Here is a 17,305-nt window from a genome sequence, read left to right as displayed (position 1 = left end):
CAACTGCAGTGCTGCGCACAGTTTTAATCTAACAAAAATGAGGGCCGCTCGGCTCCTGACCTCATTACAGCCTTGGTTAAAACTTGGAAGAGCTGAACTCATGGGGGGGACATTTAAAGGCAGCATTTAACAGAGTGTGGCATCAAGGAGCCCGAGCAAAATTGAAGTCAATGGGAATCGGGGGAAAACTCTCCGCTGGTTGGAATCATACTGAACACAAAGGAAGATGGTAAATGTTGTTGGACGCCAATCATTTCAGTCCCAGGACATCGCTGCAGGAGTTCCTTAATGTAGTGTCCTAGGCCCAACCATCTTCAGCTACTTCAATGACCTTCCCTCCATCATAAAGTAAGAAGTGGGTAAGTTCACTGATAATTGCACAATGTTCAGCACCATTTGCAACTCCTCAGACACTGAAGCAGTCAGTGTCCATATGCAATGAGACCTGGACAACATTCAGGCGTGGGCTAAGTGGCAAGTAACCTTCGCGCCACACAAGCGCCGGGCAATAACGATCTCCAACAAGGGAAAATCTAATCACCTCCCCATGATATTCAATGGCATTACCATCACTGAATCCTCCACTATCAATGCCCTGGGGGTTACCATTGACCAGAAACTGAACTGGACCAGCCATATAAATATCATGCTTACAAGAGCAGGTCAGAGACTGGGAATTCTGCGGCGAGTACCTCACCTCCCGACTCCCCAAAGCTTGTCCATTATCTACAAGGCGCAAGTCAGCTTGAGAGCGGCTCCAACAACACTCAAGAAGCTCGACACCATCCAGGACAAAGAAATCCACTTAATCAGCACCCCATCCGCCAACTGAAACATTCACTCCCTGCACCATCGGCGCACAGCGGCAGCAGTGTGCATCATTAGAAGATGCATTGTAGCAACTCACCAAGGCTCCTTCGACAGCATCTTCCAAACCCGCAACCCCTACCTAGAAGGACAAGGGCAGCTGATGCATGGGAACACCAGCACCTGCAAGTTCCCCTCCAAGCCACACATCATCCTGACTTGGAACTATATCGCCATTCCCTCATTGTCACTGGATCAAAATCCTGGAACTTCCTTCCTAACAGCACTGTGGGAGTACCCGCACCAGATGGATTGCAGTGGTTCAAGGCGGCGGCTCACCACAACCTTCTCAAGGGCAATTAGGGATGGGCAACAAATGCTGGCCTTGCCGGTGACGCCCACATCCCATGAAAGAATTTTTAAAAAGGAGAAAACAATGATACTGTACTGGCAGTACATAAGACAGCTAATAACTCAATCCTGACGATGGGGACGAGCCTATGAGAAAAACTGGAGACAATTAGGCTCTTAAGAACTGAAATAGAATGACTGAGAGGGGACCTTACAGAATATGAGAGATTAATCAGTGCAGATAAAGTACAGCCAGCACACTACTTCAAAGCAAACGAATAAGTTGTGGACACATAAACTAAAACTGATGAAATATCGATGTGGCATTTAAGCGGTGGATATAAGCAATAACTACTTCACACAATATCATCTGAAATGGTACCCCAGATGGAGAATGAAAGTGAAGACCTTTGATTCACAAACAATCCAACTGGGTAAAGAGATCCTGGTAAAGGGGAATTGCAGGTTCCTTCTCTTGGATAGAACAACCCAAGGCACATTTGCACTTACCAACTGCAGTCAACATCAGAGCGCTTATTTGACATCAGCTAGAGCTAATAATAGAAGGCTGCCATCTACCCTTGTTTCACCAGCATAAGGAACCCCTTTTTTTCCACGGGTTTTAAGTGCTGCAACTAAATTCACTGGGAATGCTTCAGGTCAGTGTCAGAAAAATGGCACTGGAAGTGGAAATGGGGCAAAGTAGCATTGGGAGGCCGATACAAAAACTGGCACTGAACCTTAAAGTGGGACAAATAACTTCCCTTAGTTGTATTTATCTTGTGACCCAACTTTTAGGAGATTTAAGACACAGAAGGAATGAAATGTACAGCAAACAAACAGACTTTGAGTTGAGCCTACTGCAGTACCCAACATGATGAACCTGTGGCAGAATTTCTTGAGCAATGGCAGGAAATTAGCCTACCCAATAAAACATCTCAACACACTGACACTGTTCCTGTTAGAGAGAGTAATGAGAGAGAATCAGACCACAGAACAGGCAACTGTTGTACTGTCTCTGCAAGTTGTCAGCTCTTGGAGCTAGTATTATGCAGCGCAACAAAGTGCACATGGCACTGCGGTACCAGATTGGCTACACTGAACAGAAAGATACCTTGCAGCTGTCCGTCTGGACTGGAAAGAAAGTCATTCCACATCCTCAGACACACACAATTCTGAAGATACTTGAGTTAAGCACTTAATTATGGATAACTATCTTTTTTTGTTCTTTGCACAACTGATTTTCTTTTGCAGATCTTGAGCCTCAAATGCCTGAGGCAAAGTGCACAGATCAGATTAATCAGAGACTGAACTTTCATACCAGTCAGGAGCAGTGACACAAGCTGTTTTTCAATTTTAGTCAAATGTTGGCAGCAAATGGAAATTCAGATGAGCAAGTCGAAACACTTTCTGGATAGTTGACCAAACAGCAGGTTAATCTTCATGTCAGCAGAATTTTTGTTTTAATAAATTAAGCAGTTCAAATATTAAAGAACAATTCTGAAAACTATAAAAGTTCACCAGCATCACATCTTTGTCTACTGCAACAATACTCAAAGAGAAGAATGAAGAGTGCATCAATGTTGCACAGTAGCTGAATGAAGGCCAAGCTTTCAATTTCCACATGATATTCCGACATTAATACACATTCTGAGAAGAGATTTTTTTGGGAGGGAGTGGGAAGAGAGGTGGTGGTGGGAGAACAGGATTGATTCTCCTAGCAAGAAATAAAAGGGTGACAACTGAAAAAACCTGGGAGCAGGCAACTTTTCAATACCCACATGACATTCCTATTTAAACGCATTCCCTTATGATTTTTTTGGGAGGAAGGTGGTGGTTGGAAAAAGGGAGAGACTCTCCTAGAAGCCAAGAAGGTGGTGACAATTGCAAAAGCCTGTGACCAGGTTTCCCATCCTGCTCTTGGATGAAGAATTGTGTACAGAATCTCAGAATTTTTATAGCACATAAGGAGGCCGTTCAGCCAGTCATGTCTGCACTGGCTCTTTGAAAGAGCAGCTTACCTTGTGCCATTCCCCTGCCTTCTCCCCATAGTAGCCCTCCACATTCTTCCTTTTCAATTAACAATCCAATTTCCTTTTGAATGCCTCAACCAAACCTGCCTCCACCACACTCTCAGGCAGTGCATTTCAGATCCTAACCACTCGCTGCGTGAAAATGTTATTCCTCATGTGGATATTGCTTCTTTTGCCAATTAACTTAAATCTGTTCCCTCTTGTTTTCGAGCACTCCACTAATGGGAACAGTTTTTCCCTATCTAGCCTGTCCAGACCCCTCATAATTTTGAATGCCTCTATCAAATCTCCTCTCAACCTTCTCTTCTCCAAGGAAAACAATCCCAACTTCTCCAATCTATCGACATAACTGAAGTCCCTCATCCCTGGAACCATTCTCATGATCCTTTTCTGCACTCTTTTCAATGCTTTCGTATCTTTCCTAAAGTGTGGTACTCAGAACTGGACACAATACTCCATTTGAGGCTGCACCAGTGTACTATACAAGTTTAACATAACTTCCTTGCTCTTGTACTCTATTAAATGAAGCCTAGGATGCGGTATGTTTTATTAACCGCTCTCTCAACCTGTCCTGCTACCTTCAATGACTTATGCACATATACCCCCAGGTTCCTCTGTTCCCACACCCCATTTAGAATTGCACCCTTTATTTTCAATTGTCTCTCCGCGTTCTTCCTACCAAAATGAATCACGTCACACTTCTCTGCATTAAATTTCATTTGCCACTTGTCCTCCCATTCCAGCAACCTATGTCATTTTGCAGTTCCACACTATCTTCCTCACAGTTCACAATGTTTCCAAGTTTTGTGTTTGAAGTTGTGCCCTATACACCAAAGGTCTAGGTCATTAATATATACCAGGACAGCAATTTAAATTTTTTAGACCACTTTCCTGATGTTTGTCTGATCAATTTCTTTTGGTTCACACACCTGACAGCGCAGGTTACAAACCATGTTCCACCAATGTTTCTCTTCCTCCCTTTCTTCCATACCATTTATTTTTCTAGCTCCGCCTTCTTCATATTATTGTGTGACTGCACATGGAATCTCAAAACTTAATAAAGGTGTGGTGTTAACCAAACAAAAGGGAGAAAACTGAGAGAAGGTACTCTCAATCCATGGACCAGTGAATACTGCACCACCTATGCCATACAAGGCTCAATCCCTAATACATGCTAAGTTGCCTTATTTCAACTTGGCAGCAATAGTGGGAGGAAAAGAAAAAAGAACCACCAACAGGGTTCCTACTCCCAAATGTTAACTAGTGACACCAGCTGGAAAATGTACCTAATGTGGGTGTCAAATGAGCAAGGGGCCTGACTCAGCTTTGACGCTCCCAGTGATCAAGCAGCATGGCAACACTCACTGTTGAAGTTCACACATAGATTAGTCACGTGTGCAACATGTCCACTTAACTGTACCTTGGCATACCTCAGTACCTTCAGGAGAGAAATAAATCATTTTTCTCTTTCTTCCAATTAATGGAAGCTGTAATTTGAGAATAGTTTGAAAATAAATCAAGCGTCAGAGGCAGGACTGAGAGCTGTTACTTTCAGCATGCATTTTCTAGGTGCCTCAGACTAATGTGCATCTCCTGATATCTTAAATTTGACTCTTTAGGGCAATATAGTGACAATGTTAACTTACAGTGAACAGCATGCACAGAATCAGACAGCGTGGGGATGAGGCTATTCAGCCCATCATGCCTGTACTAGCCTTGTGAAAGGACTCTAGCAGGGTCCCGAGCTTCCAGTTGCTTGCCATTTCAACACTCCCCCCTGCACTCATGCTCACATCTGTCCTGGGATTGATGCAGTGTTCCAGTGAACATCAACGCAAGCTTGAGGAACAGTATCTTATTTACCGATTAGGCACACTACAGCCTGCCGGACTGAACACTGAGCTCAATCATTTCAGAACATGACAGGCCCCCCCATTTTACTTTTATTTTTAGTTATTTTTTTCTTTTCCCTAAAAAAAAATTTTTTTGTGTTTATTTTATTTTATTTCATTTTAGTTTGTTCAGTTTGCTTACACACTGTTTTTTTCATGTTTGTACTTGCGGCTGTACAATTTTCAGTCCGTTAACACCCTTTCTGTATTAATGCTTTGTCTTTTAACACACCATTAACATATGACCATGATCTTCTGGTCAGCTATTCTGCGGCCTTGTCCTATCTACACCTTCTCCTTTGTTATCTCTTGCCCCACCTCACTTTACTTGCTTATAACATTTTACATTTCTAATATATGCCAGTTCTGATGAAGGGTCACTGACCTGAAACGTTAACTCTGCTTCTCTCTCCACAGATGCTGCCAGTCCTGCTGAGTGTTTCCAGCATTTCTTGTTTTTATTGTGAAAGGACTATTCAATTAGTCCCACTCCTCTGCTCATTCCCAAGAGCCCTGAAATGGTTCCACTCCCAGTATATAATTCCCGTTTGAAAGTTACTATTGAATGTGCTCCCACCAATCTTATAAACAGTGCATTCTAGATCATTCCACAGCAAAGGGCTTTGCCCCACAGGGCATAAAAATACAAATGTGCCCAGTTTCTTTTCAAACATGAAGATCTGGTGAGCACCAATATCACTGCCAACTGTTGCTTGGTAGAAAGGCCTTGGTGTCAATGCAGGAACTGTCACAAATAAAGTTATTCTCTGCCACAAAGTGAAGTGCTGGTCGCAGAATCTGTTAAGCTAACGCAAGCTATATAATACCAGATGGGAGTAAATCACTCTTTTTCACCCAAATTGCAACAAGCATGACAGCGAATCATACATTAACCATACAGCATCAGACATGCATTATCCATTGGGCTAGTAATTGAGGCCCAGGCTAATGTTCTGGGGACATGGATTCGAATCCCACCACAGCAGATGGTGAAATTTGAATTCAATTAATAAATCTGGAATTAAAAAGCTATGAAACCATTGTCGATTGTCGTAAAACTCCATCTGGTTCACTAACGTCCTTCAGGGAAGGAAACCTCCTGTCCTTACCTGATCTGGCCTACACGTGACTCCAGGCCCACAGTGATATGGTTAACTCTTAAATGCCCTCTGAAATGGCCTAGCAAGCCACTCAGTTTCTCAGGGGCAATTACGGATGGGCAATAAATGCTGGACTAGACAGCACACCCACATCCCATAAATGAATACTTAAAAAATGCTGCAGAATGCCAAATATCAAAAATTATTAGCGTTGCTCAACTGTGTTATATTTTGTATTAATACTAAAAAGACTTTTAGAAGAGGCTAATTGCCAGGTGATTACTGTACGATGCTTGTAATATTATTTAATGCACAACTTAATTTTTTTTTATATAATGCAAACTGTTCACATCATCCAGCAACAGCAAATTATAAACAGATCATAATGTGGACCTGGGAAACAAACTAGTCCATTGATTAAAAGCAAAATACTGTGGATGCTGGAAATCTGAAATAAAAACAAAGTACTGGAAATACTCAGCAGGTCTGGCAGCATCTGCAGACAGAGAAAGAGTTAACACTTCAGACTGATGACCTTTCATCGTTAACTCTGCTTCTCCCTCAACAGATGCTGCCAGGCCAGAGTATTTCCAGCACTTTGTTTTTACCCCATTAATCACTGATATAGCCTTTAATTATTGCTCATCTCATAGTAGCAGAATAATATTGCCTTCTATTTATGAGCACAAAGAAGCAACGAGACCATGACAGTAACGCCTAGAACGCCTTTAACGCAACAAATGCACGTTAACTACATTTTTATAGTCAAATAATGCAACTACATTTACTTAGTAATAAGAGCAAAATATGGTGGATGCTGGAACTCTGAAATGAGAACAGAAAGTGCCGAAAGTACTCAGTAGGTCTGGCTGCATCTGTGTAGAAACAAGTCAATGCCCCAGGTCTGTGATCCTTCATCAGATGAAGATCTGGGGCGCGATTCTGTTTCTCTCTACACAGATGCTGCCAGACCTACATTTATTTAGTGCCTGTCATGCAACAAAACACTCCAAGGTGCTCTAAAGAGAAACAGTGTACATGAAGAGAAAGAAGAGAACTTAGGAAATGTGATGTCAGTTTTAAGGAGGATTTTGGAAGGTTTGGAAAGAGAATTCTAGAGTGCAGCTGTATGGTGACTAAAATCTCTGCAACCAATGGTGGAATGGGGAAGAACATGCGGTAGACAAGCAGAGGTTGCATGCTGGGATGTGGAGCTGAAGGAGCATACAGAGATGGGTGCAGTGAGGCCAAGGAGTAATTGGAAACAAGTGGTTTGAAGTCAATGTGCTTAGCAGGAAGAAACAATGGAGGTGAGCAAGGACAGGACTGGAAAGATAAATAAGGAGGACGTTGCTGGGAATAAAGCTACATGCCACAGAGTTCTGGGTGATGGAGTTTGAGGAAAAAATGGAGGTGTGGAGGTCAGCATAGACAGCATTAAAGAAATTAAGCCTCAAGTGTCGAGAGCGCGAATGAGATGTATGGTAGTGGGAATTAGCTGAGACATTTGAACCTCAACGAGTGATTGTGCACAATACAGAAGTTGCACACTCAGTTCAGTCTGAGCAAGCAGCCAGGAGGACAGAACTGGTCTCTGAGCTGAAAAGATTTTTATGTACGCCAAATAGGATGGATTTGGCCTTACTGATGTTAACCCATCTGTGACTTAATGGGACAGTAATGAGTGGTGGTGGCAGACATATGAAACCTGATCCTATTTTTGCTGGTAATACTGCTGAAGCAGCATATCGATGGATGAGGAATGAGGTGGCTGCCAAGCACAGAATATAGTAGAGGTGACAGACAGCGGATACAGAGGAAGACAAGAGCAAATCTCTTTCGCTACTTAACACTGTGCAAAGGACTTGTATTTACAAAGTGCCTTTCACATCCTCAGGACATCCCAAAATGTTTCATATATAATTAATCACATTTGAAGTGTAGTCATTGCCATACTTGCCTACAGAAAAAGACCAAAGCCCCAAAAACAACTGTTTTGGCAGTGTTGGATGAGGGATGAATTTTGGCCAGGATACTAGAACTCTTTTGTTTTTTCTTTTTGATAAAGGACCATGGTAACTTCTAGGTCCATCTGAACAGGTAAAGTGTGTCCTTGGTTCACTTCACCTGAAAGATGGCACCTCTGACACTGCTGCATTTCCTCAGTACTCGATTAATCTATTGGCTTATATTACATGCTCAAATACTAGGGTAATAATTGAAACTGCAACCTTCTGACAAGATGCAAGAGTACTACCAGTGATCCAAGCTGCAAATCGACAACAGCAAATCAGCCCAGAACTGGACACGTTGGGTTTTTTGTGGTGCCTGCTTGGTTGCCTTAAGCCTATATTGTAAAGCATAACGAACTGAAAATCCTCAAACCCAGGCAGAAAAATTCTTAAAGCAATAAATCACAAACACAACAATTATTAGGACTCTAACACCCGACAAGTGTAAGTTGGAAAATTAATACCGTAGAGGACAGGGTGGGACTGCCAAACATCATACTTGCACCTTTAGCACCCAGGTTTGAATCAGATTCATTATCTGATGAAAACTCTTTCTTGCTGGCAGTATGAGGTCTGGCAGTCTCAATCTAGTCCCAAAGGGATGCAATTCAAAATACAGAAGCTCAAACATAACAACAATGACAGACAGGAAAAAAGCCTCTGGTTCATCCAGCCTGTCCTACACTATCGAGATACTTTCAGCATCCATTATACACACTCTCCACACCACCCAAAATCATGAGATATCTTGGGAGGGGCAAAAAAAATCAGATAAAAACAAGCCAATTTCAAGTATATAAAAAAAGAGAAATTCCTCTCCAACCCTAATTACAAGTTAGGAAAGAAAATAATGAGACATTAGAGATTAGTATACCAACCGTATACTTTCTTACATTAGGGAGACTCAGTCACCTACGTCCAACTCAGATTAGATATTAGATAACCCAGCAGAGATTAGGTATGTAACTTGGGATCTTGCTGATCTGTGTAGTTCAGTACCACACAGAGTGATGCACTCACCCACAAAGGGAGCAACTGTTTACTGTAATTTTAATAATAGTATTATTAATTGTCACATTTTAAGGCAGCCTCTGAGTAATTCAAGACAGGGATTCACTTCAATGAAAGCGCGGTTTCAACAGTTCTTGGCATTAAAAAACAAGATGCAGACAAAAAAAACAACTGACTGCAATTTAACTAACTGTGTACAAATTCTGAAATCAGAAACCGCAGAGTCATGGACTTAATTAAAGTGCAAAGATTGAAAAAGTACAAGTTAAAAGTAGTATCGATTGCAAATTGTAAGCAATGATTAACGTATCAAGCATGAAAATTACAGGGTGCATGCTGCGGAAAAGCTGACACCACCGATATGAGCATCCTACAGCAGCTGTGTGCCATTTGTGCATTAGGAGGTGCATGCAGCTTGAAAGGAAGCTACACTAGTCATATGGTTGCTGGATGTTTCTGTGAAAGGGGATGGATGATGGAACAGTCCCAGCGCATTCGTGTATCACCTTTAACCAGGTTCAACAGCAGTTACACTCAATATAACTTGAAAAAAAAGGGTAGTGGAAATCTGGAACTCTTTCCCTCTCCCCACCCCCCCCGCCCCCATCCCCCCCCCCCCAAAAACAGGCTGGGGGTCAACTGAAAATGTATAAACTGAGATTGATAGATTTTTGTTAGCAAAGAGTATAAGGGTTACAGAACTAAGGCACATAGAGGGAGTTACAGTACAGATCAGCCATGATCTAATTTTGTTTTTATCCATTCATGAGATGGGGATGTGGGCATTGCTGATAAGGACAGTGTTAATTGCTCATCCTTAATTGCCCTTCGAAAGAAGGTGGCAGTCTTGAACTGCTGCAGTCCTTGTGGTGTAGGTGCACCCACAGTGTTGTTAGGGAGGGAGTTCCAGGATTTTGATCCAGCGACAGTGAAGGAACGGAGATATATTTCCAAGTCAGGATGGTGTAAGGCTTGGAGGGGAACTCGCAGGCGGTGCGGTTCCCATGTGCCTGCTGCTCTTGTTCTTCTAGGTGGTAGAGGTTGCAGGTTTGGAAGGTGCTGTCGAAGGAGCCTTGGTGAATTGCTGCAGTCCATCTTGTGAATTGAATGACAGAATAGGATAGAGGAGCTGAACGGTCTAAGCCTGTTTCTATTCTCCTGACAAGAGTTTCATGTCGGATTTCAAGAACAGTATGAATTATTTATCAGTCGTACATTAATGTCATTGCGCCCAAGGCAGGAGGGCCAAGAGTTATGGTCGGCCCTAACCCTGGCGTTAAAGTCCCCCAGCAGGAACAAATGTTCGGTATTGGGAATGCTACTAATGATATTATGGAGTTCCTCGTAGAACTGGTCTTTAACTTCAGGTGGGGAGCAGAGATGCTGAGTAGGTGTACTGGACCGTATGCGTTCCGAGCCATTTGAAGGTGGCTCTATCATGCTGAGCAAAGAGTTTTTGATGGCGAAGCCCACTCCATGCTGTCTTGGTTCTTCAGGATCCCTACCCTGCCAGAAAAAGGTGCAGTCTTGCTCTCTTAGAGATCCGCTCGCAGGGAGGAGTGTCTCCTGAAGTGCTGCAATGTCCATATTAAGTCTACTGAGCTCGTCGTTAATGATGGCGGTCTTCCGAGAATCGTTGATTTGTGTAAGGTCTTCCGACAGGCCAGGACACAGTTCTGACGTTCCAACTTGCAAAGCGAAGGGCTGGTACCTTCTTTCCTTTTTGTGTCATGCTGTTTGGTGCGGTGTTACAGTCCACTTGTCGGGCAATGACCCTGAGCTCCAAGCACCCATTGAAGCAGGTGGACTGTGGCGGGACAGAACCTTACTGACCGGGGGCTGCCCGGTTTGAGGCGGGCGGTAGCAGTCCAGTGAGATGCGATGACCTCTCCCACCAACAAAAGCAACCCGTGGCACCCAATCTCTACGCCAATTGAGCTGGACATATAACCCGTAACTGCTGCCTTCTATGTTGGTTTGGTCACTGAGGCAACTATGGAGTGACCTCTCCGTGGCGCATGCCTGGGTGGATGTATGGAGGTTGTGAGTTGCCCAAGTGTCAAAACCCCCTCTCGGCTTTCCTAGTGGGGTCCAAAGGACTGCAGAGCACGACGTTTGGCTGCAGGAACTGCCGGAAACATGCCAAAGGTGACACATGACTGCTATGTCCAGACTGGCCAAGAGAGTGTGGGAAAATGGTGCACTGACACGGAACACAGAAGTCCGAATATATCATGCCTGTGTCCTCAGTACCTTGCTCTACGACAGTGAGGCCTGGACAATGTATGTCAGCCAAGAGTGACGTCTCAATTCATTCCATCTTCGCAGCTTCCGGAGAATCCTTGGCATCAGGTGGCAGGACCGTATCTCCAACGCAGAAGGCCTCGAGGCGGCCAACATCCCCAGCATATACATCCTACTGAGCCGGTGGCACTTGAGATGGCTTGGCCATATGAGCCGCATGGAACATGGCAGGATCCCAAAGGACACATTGTACAGCGAGCTCATCACTGGTATCAGACCCACCGGCCGTCCATGTCTCCGCTTTAAAGATGTCTGCAAACGTGACATGAAGTCCTGTGACATTGACCACAAGTCGTGGGAGTCAGTTGCCAGTGATCGCCAGAGCTGGCGAACAGCCATAAAGGCGGGGCTAAAGAGTGGCGAGTCGAAGAGACTGAGCTGTTGGCAGGAAAAAAGGCAGAAGCGCAAGGAGAGAGACACAACTGTGTAACAGCCCTGACAACTCTAGAATTGGCCTTTATAGCCACTCCAGGCGCTGCTTCACAAACCACTGAGCACCTCTAGGTGCTTACCCATTGTCTCTCGAGACAAGGAGGCCAAAGAAGTACATTAAGAATGCCTTAGACATCTAAGTGACAGATAAAGCTCTAGTCAGTCCCCTGGGCTGCTCCAGCTCTCCAAAGTACAACGCCATTACCAGACCTCAGGTACATCTGTGTGAGGGTGATGCCAAGTAGAAGTCAGGCTCTTGTGTGCATTCTTCTTGCTGGTTCAGAGTAGCATTAGCAAAAGTCTGGAATTAGATCACCTACTTTTACCCTCCCTTTCAGCCAGAGGTGGTAAGCAAACCAACAGAAAAAAAGCTTAAGGGTAAACTGGATCAATTAGTGTTAGTTGCCGTTTAGTTGGTAGCACTCTTGCCTCTGAGTCACAACGTTCTGGGTACAAGTCCCACTCTAGGGCTTGAGCAAAAAAAAAAATCAATGACTCCCGTGCAGTATTGAGGAAGTGTTGCACTGTCAGAAATGCTGTCATTTGGATGAGATGTTAAACCGAGGCCCCATCTGCTTGTTCGGGTGGATGTAAAAGATCCCGTGGCATTATTTCGAAGAGGAGCAAGGGAGGTCATAGAATCATTACAGCACAGAAGGAGGCCATTCGTTCCATTGTGTCTGTGCCGGCTCTCTGCATGAGCAACTCACCTTGTCCCACTAACGAGCCTTTTCCCCGTAGCCCGACAAATCTTTTCTCTTCAGCTCTTATGAAGGCCTCGATTGAATTTGCCTCCACCACACTCGGGCACTGCATACCAGATCCTAACCACTTGCTACATAAAAACATTTTTCATGTCGTTGTTGCTTCTTTTGCCAATCATCTTAAATTGGCGTCCTCTGGTTCTGGATCCTTCCTCCAATGGGAACAGTTTCTCCTTATCTACTCTGTCCAGACCCCTCATGATTTTGAGTTATCCCCAGTGCCCTGGCCAACATTTATCTCAGTCAACATCACAAAAACAGATTATTTGGTTATCATATTGCTGTTTGTGAGTTTTTCTGTGCACATACCGGCTGCCATGTTTCCTGCATTACAATAGCGATTAGACTTCAAAAAATCCTTGATTGGCTGTAAAGCGCTTTGAGACGTCAGTGGTTGTGAAAGACACTATATAAATGCAAGTCTTTCTTTTTTATAGGAAGTCTGCTCTGATGTTTTACAGTTCACTCACTGGGTTCCCAATTTCATTCATGTTTTTGGTGGAGACAAGGAGAATGATGTAGCTTTATCAAAAAGAATATCAGCATTTGTCTTGAAGACTAATCCTATACATCTTTGGCAGCATTTACAACACCATTTTTGCACTGAAGCTAAGTAATTTTGTGTATGCAGCAACACAAGGGTATCAGTATTACTCAAAAAGCAACATAGCACACCAAAGTCTAGGGGATGGGACCCCACTCCCAAATCACCTGCCCACTGGTGTGGTATAAACCACAAATTGCATGACTTGAGAGCAGTGTAGGAGCTGTCGAGGAAGATGCTCATTTGCACAGTGAGCAGCAGAAACTAATTTTTTTTTTTGTCAGAAGTAGACTTGGATGCATACACACATATTCTAGGTTCAAACAGCACATCCAGCTGTCTTGAAGAATGAGCCCAGTTTTCTTCTGTAAATGCCAACGTGCTTTCAGTGATTAATTGCAAAGACGTCATCAGAAGTCTCACTGCAGCTCATCAGCAACAGTCTCAGTAAAGGCACACCAAAGCTGCAGCTGGGCTGCTTCCGACATATACAGCCTATCTCCCACACCATACTTCCCCTTTACTCAAGGGACCACCTGCAGTAGGCAAAGAGCAACTTCAAAGTCATGGAAGTCAAGCTCTCATTACAGTTTTGTGTTCCAAATATGACTTACTTATTTGGGCCATCGCCAGCATGCCAGAATCTGAGGACAATGACTGAAGGTCTGAGACTAATCTTGTATTAAGGGAGAAGTGAAGAATAGGTTTGTGTGCTTTAACGAAACAGAGTTAACGTTTCAGGTTGAAGGTCCTCAACCTGCCAGACCTGCTGAGTATTTCAAGCATTTTCTGTTTTTATTCCTGGGATGAAGGGGTTTATCTTAGGAGGAAAGGTTGAGCAGGTTGGGTCCATACTCATTGGAGTTTAGAAGAGAGCTGATTTTACGGAAACATATAAAATTCTGAGGGGGCTTCCCCCTTGTGCGGGAATCAACGGTGGGGAGCACAGTTTCAGAACAAGGTGTCCCCCATTTAGGACAAAAATGAAGAGGAATTCCTTCTCTCGGAGGGTCGTTAATCTTTGGAATTTTCTATTCCAGAGAGCAGTGGAGGCTGAGTCATTGAATATATTCAAAGCTGAGTTAGATCGATTTTTGATCGACAAGGGAGTCAAGGGTTATGGTATGGGGCAGGCAGGAAAGTGGAGTTGAGAGCACAATCAGATCATTCATGATCTTACTGAATGCCGGAGCAGGCTCAAGGGGCCAAATGGCCTACTCCTGCTTCTATTTCTTAAGCTCTAAATCAAGATTGGTTTCACTGTGCCTCAAGAGCTTGTAATTTTTGAAATATGCCAAATCAGAACATTCAGATATGAAAAGAATGCAGAACATTAGAAATCTAAAACAAAAACAGAGCTAGAAATGCTAATATTAATCAAGATCTGAAAGACAAAGAGGGGATAAAATCTCAGGCATGCTGCCTGATCAGATTGCATCAGTTTGATGGATGGTGACACAGCTTTCTTTTTCAAATGCTGATCAACTCAGCTGCACATATTTTCTTTTACTAAAGGCACACTTGAGTACATACCTGAGTATTCAGGGAAGCAGATAGACAGGGGACTCTTGGTGATCTTCTCTTCAAAGAGGTCCTTCTTGTTGAGGAAGAGGATGATGGAAGTGTCTGTGAACCACTTGTTATTGCAAATACTGTCAAATAGCTTCATGCTTTCATGCATGCGGTTCTGGAACGGAGATTGGTTTCATTATTGCTTTCCTACTACCAACCCTGTGCAATGCTCAACAAGCAATATAAAGCCCAGACATTGCAATCACATTGTGCTTTCTATGGAAACAGATTATTCTTAAACAGGTTTGCATCTGTGAGCTCCTGAGAGCAAGTATCTGATCTCGGATAGGGGACAGACGCATTGATTTTTGTTTGTGCTCAAGGTAAGGGATATTTAATGCTGGGAAATTGAACACTTTCCATCCCTGGTACTCAAGCGTCAGCATCAAGCACTCCTGGTTGTGCAGATACACAGTTTCCTCTACTTTGCATAACATGCACCAACCACAAGCTGAGAACACCCCAAACTGTATCAATGAGGCAGTTTTTATTCCGCACATTTCATTACTGCATATCGTATCCTTTGGAGAAGATTTTGGATCCCATCAGTCTGGAATAGATTTGAACCCAGATGCATCTACTAGTTTCAAAGCATTTCAAACATCTGGGACCCTGAAAACTTGTGACAATGGTAATATTTTTCAGAAATTATTCTCCGAAATGCAGTAAAGTGGATCTGTTTGTTCCATTCCACTTGATATAGTACCACACAAATGTGGAATGGGAATGGGGGAAAAAGAAAAAGTGTTCCTCTTCTCTACAATATGTGATTGCATTCTGTGTAGAGATTTCCCTTGCCCCAGTGGGCACAAAAGGCTATTTCCTGAGATTCTCCATCACAGGAAGAAACTTTACTAGAAACACAAGTCTTCTAACTTCCCCCTTTTAGAATGTTGTGCAAAAAACTTGAGCGAGCAGCTATTTCCTGACTTGTGCTTTGGCTTGGCCTTTAACCTGCACCCAGCAGTAACCATATCCTAATCAACAATATATGCCAATTTTACGATAAGCTTATCAATTGAAACTCAGCATTACCCTTGCAGATAGGTTACCTTTCTTCCCTTTCATCAAGCTATTTACCTGTGACAGTTTGTCATATAATGTAGTTCCTGAGATGCTCCATCGTCACTGGGCGGGGGAGGGAGGGTGAACAGCCAGAGGTCAAGGTCCAAATTGGTATCAAAGACATAGGTAGAAAGAGGGATGAGGTCTTGCAGGCAGATTTCAGGTAGCTAGAAAAGGAATTAAACAATGGGGACCTCAAAGGTAGTAATCACCGCATTACTCTTGATGCCACACACCAGCGAGAACAGAAATAGGAGGATAATGCAGCTGAATGTGCGGTTGGAGAGATGGAGGAGGAGGGAGGGCTTTAGATTCCTGTGGCATTGGGACCGGTGGGACCTGTACAAGCGCGATAGGTTGCACCTCAACAAGCCAGGGACCAAAACCTCGGGAGGGAGAGTTTAAACCACGCTGACAAGGGGATAGGAGCCTGAGCGTGGATTCAGAAGGAAGAAAATTTGTCAGCAAGTATGGAAGGTCAAGGAAACAAAAGCTAGAAAATAGACAACAAACGAGTCGTTCAGCGATTAGTAGCATATACTTCAATGCTAGGAGTCTAGTGAACAAAGCAGATGAGTTGAGGTCACAGATAGACACTTGGAAGTATGATATCATAGCTATTACTGAAACATGGCTTAAAGGACAGGGATGGCAATTCAACATTTCTGGTTACAGGGTTTTCAGATGGGACAGTGAGAGGATTAAAAATAAAAGGATCACAATATTGGTCAAAGAAATAATCACATCTGTGGGGACTGACAGTATGCTGGAAGGAGCATCAAATGAAGCCTCATGGGTTGATCTGATGAACAAAAAAGGGGCAATCACACTGCTGGGCATACACTATAGACCCCATAACAGTCAGAGCAAATATGTCGGCAAATTGTTGATAAGTGCAGAAACAAAAGGGCAGTAAGGGATTTTAACTACCCTAATATTAACTGGGATAAATTCAGTGTAAAAGATTCAGAAATCTTAAAATGCATTCAGGAGAACTTTTTTTAAGCAAGTATGTAGCAAACCCAACAAGAGAAGGGGCAGCTCTGGACTTAACTTTTGAGAATGAATCTAGGCAGGCGAAAGTGGGACAGCATTTTAGTGGTAGCGATCATAATTCAGTTAGATTTATAGTAGTTAAGGAAAAGGACAAAGACAGACCAAGAGTAAAAGTTTTAAACTGGGAAAGGTCAATTTTATTAAGTTGCGGTGTGATTTGGCAAAAGTGGACCGCAAACAGCTACTTGAAAGTAAAACAGTGGCAGAGCAGTGGGAGGTATTTAAGGAAGAATGAAAAAAGAGTTCAGAGCAAATATGTTCACACAAAGAAAACTTTCAGATCTAGAACACCCCTTCCTTCGCCACTGCTGATGTCAAAGGGCATACAGATTAGGATAAGGCAAAAAAAACACCTTATGTCA

The 17,305-nt window shown here is 43.3% G+C and overlaps 1 protein-coding gene across 1 annotated transcript in view; it reads right to left on the bottom strand.

The window, feature by feature from the left end:
• Positions 1-17,305, bottom strand: part of gnai2a (guanine nucleotide binding protein (G protein), alpha inhibiting activity polypeptide 2a) — a 262,645-nt gene that overhangs the window by 8,947 nt on the left and 236,393 nt on the right. The window contains exon 7 of the mRNA XM_068052038.1: positions 14,784-14,937. Coding sequence (XP_067908139.1) covers positions 14,784-14,937 — 154 coding nt within the window. The remainder of the gene's footprint in view (positions 1-14,783; positions 14,938-17,305) is intronic.

This window comes from Heterodontus francisci, chromosome 19 (assembly GCF_036365525.1).
Source record: "Heterodontus francisci isolate sHetFra1 chromosome 19, sHetFra1.hap1, whole genome shotgun sequence".
Classification (NCBI taxonomy): domain Eukaryota; kingdom Metazoa; phylum Chordata; class Chondrichthyes; order Heterodontiformes; family Heterodontidae; genus Heterodontus; species Heterodontus francisci.
Note: the sequence above shows the minus strand (reverse complement) of the source record. Positions and strands in the feature narration are given on the sequence as shown.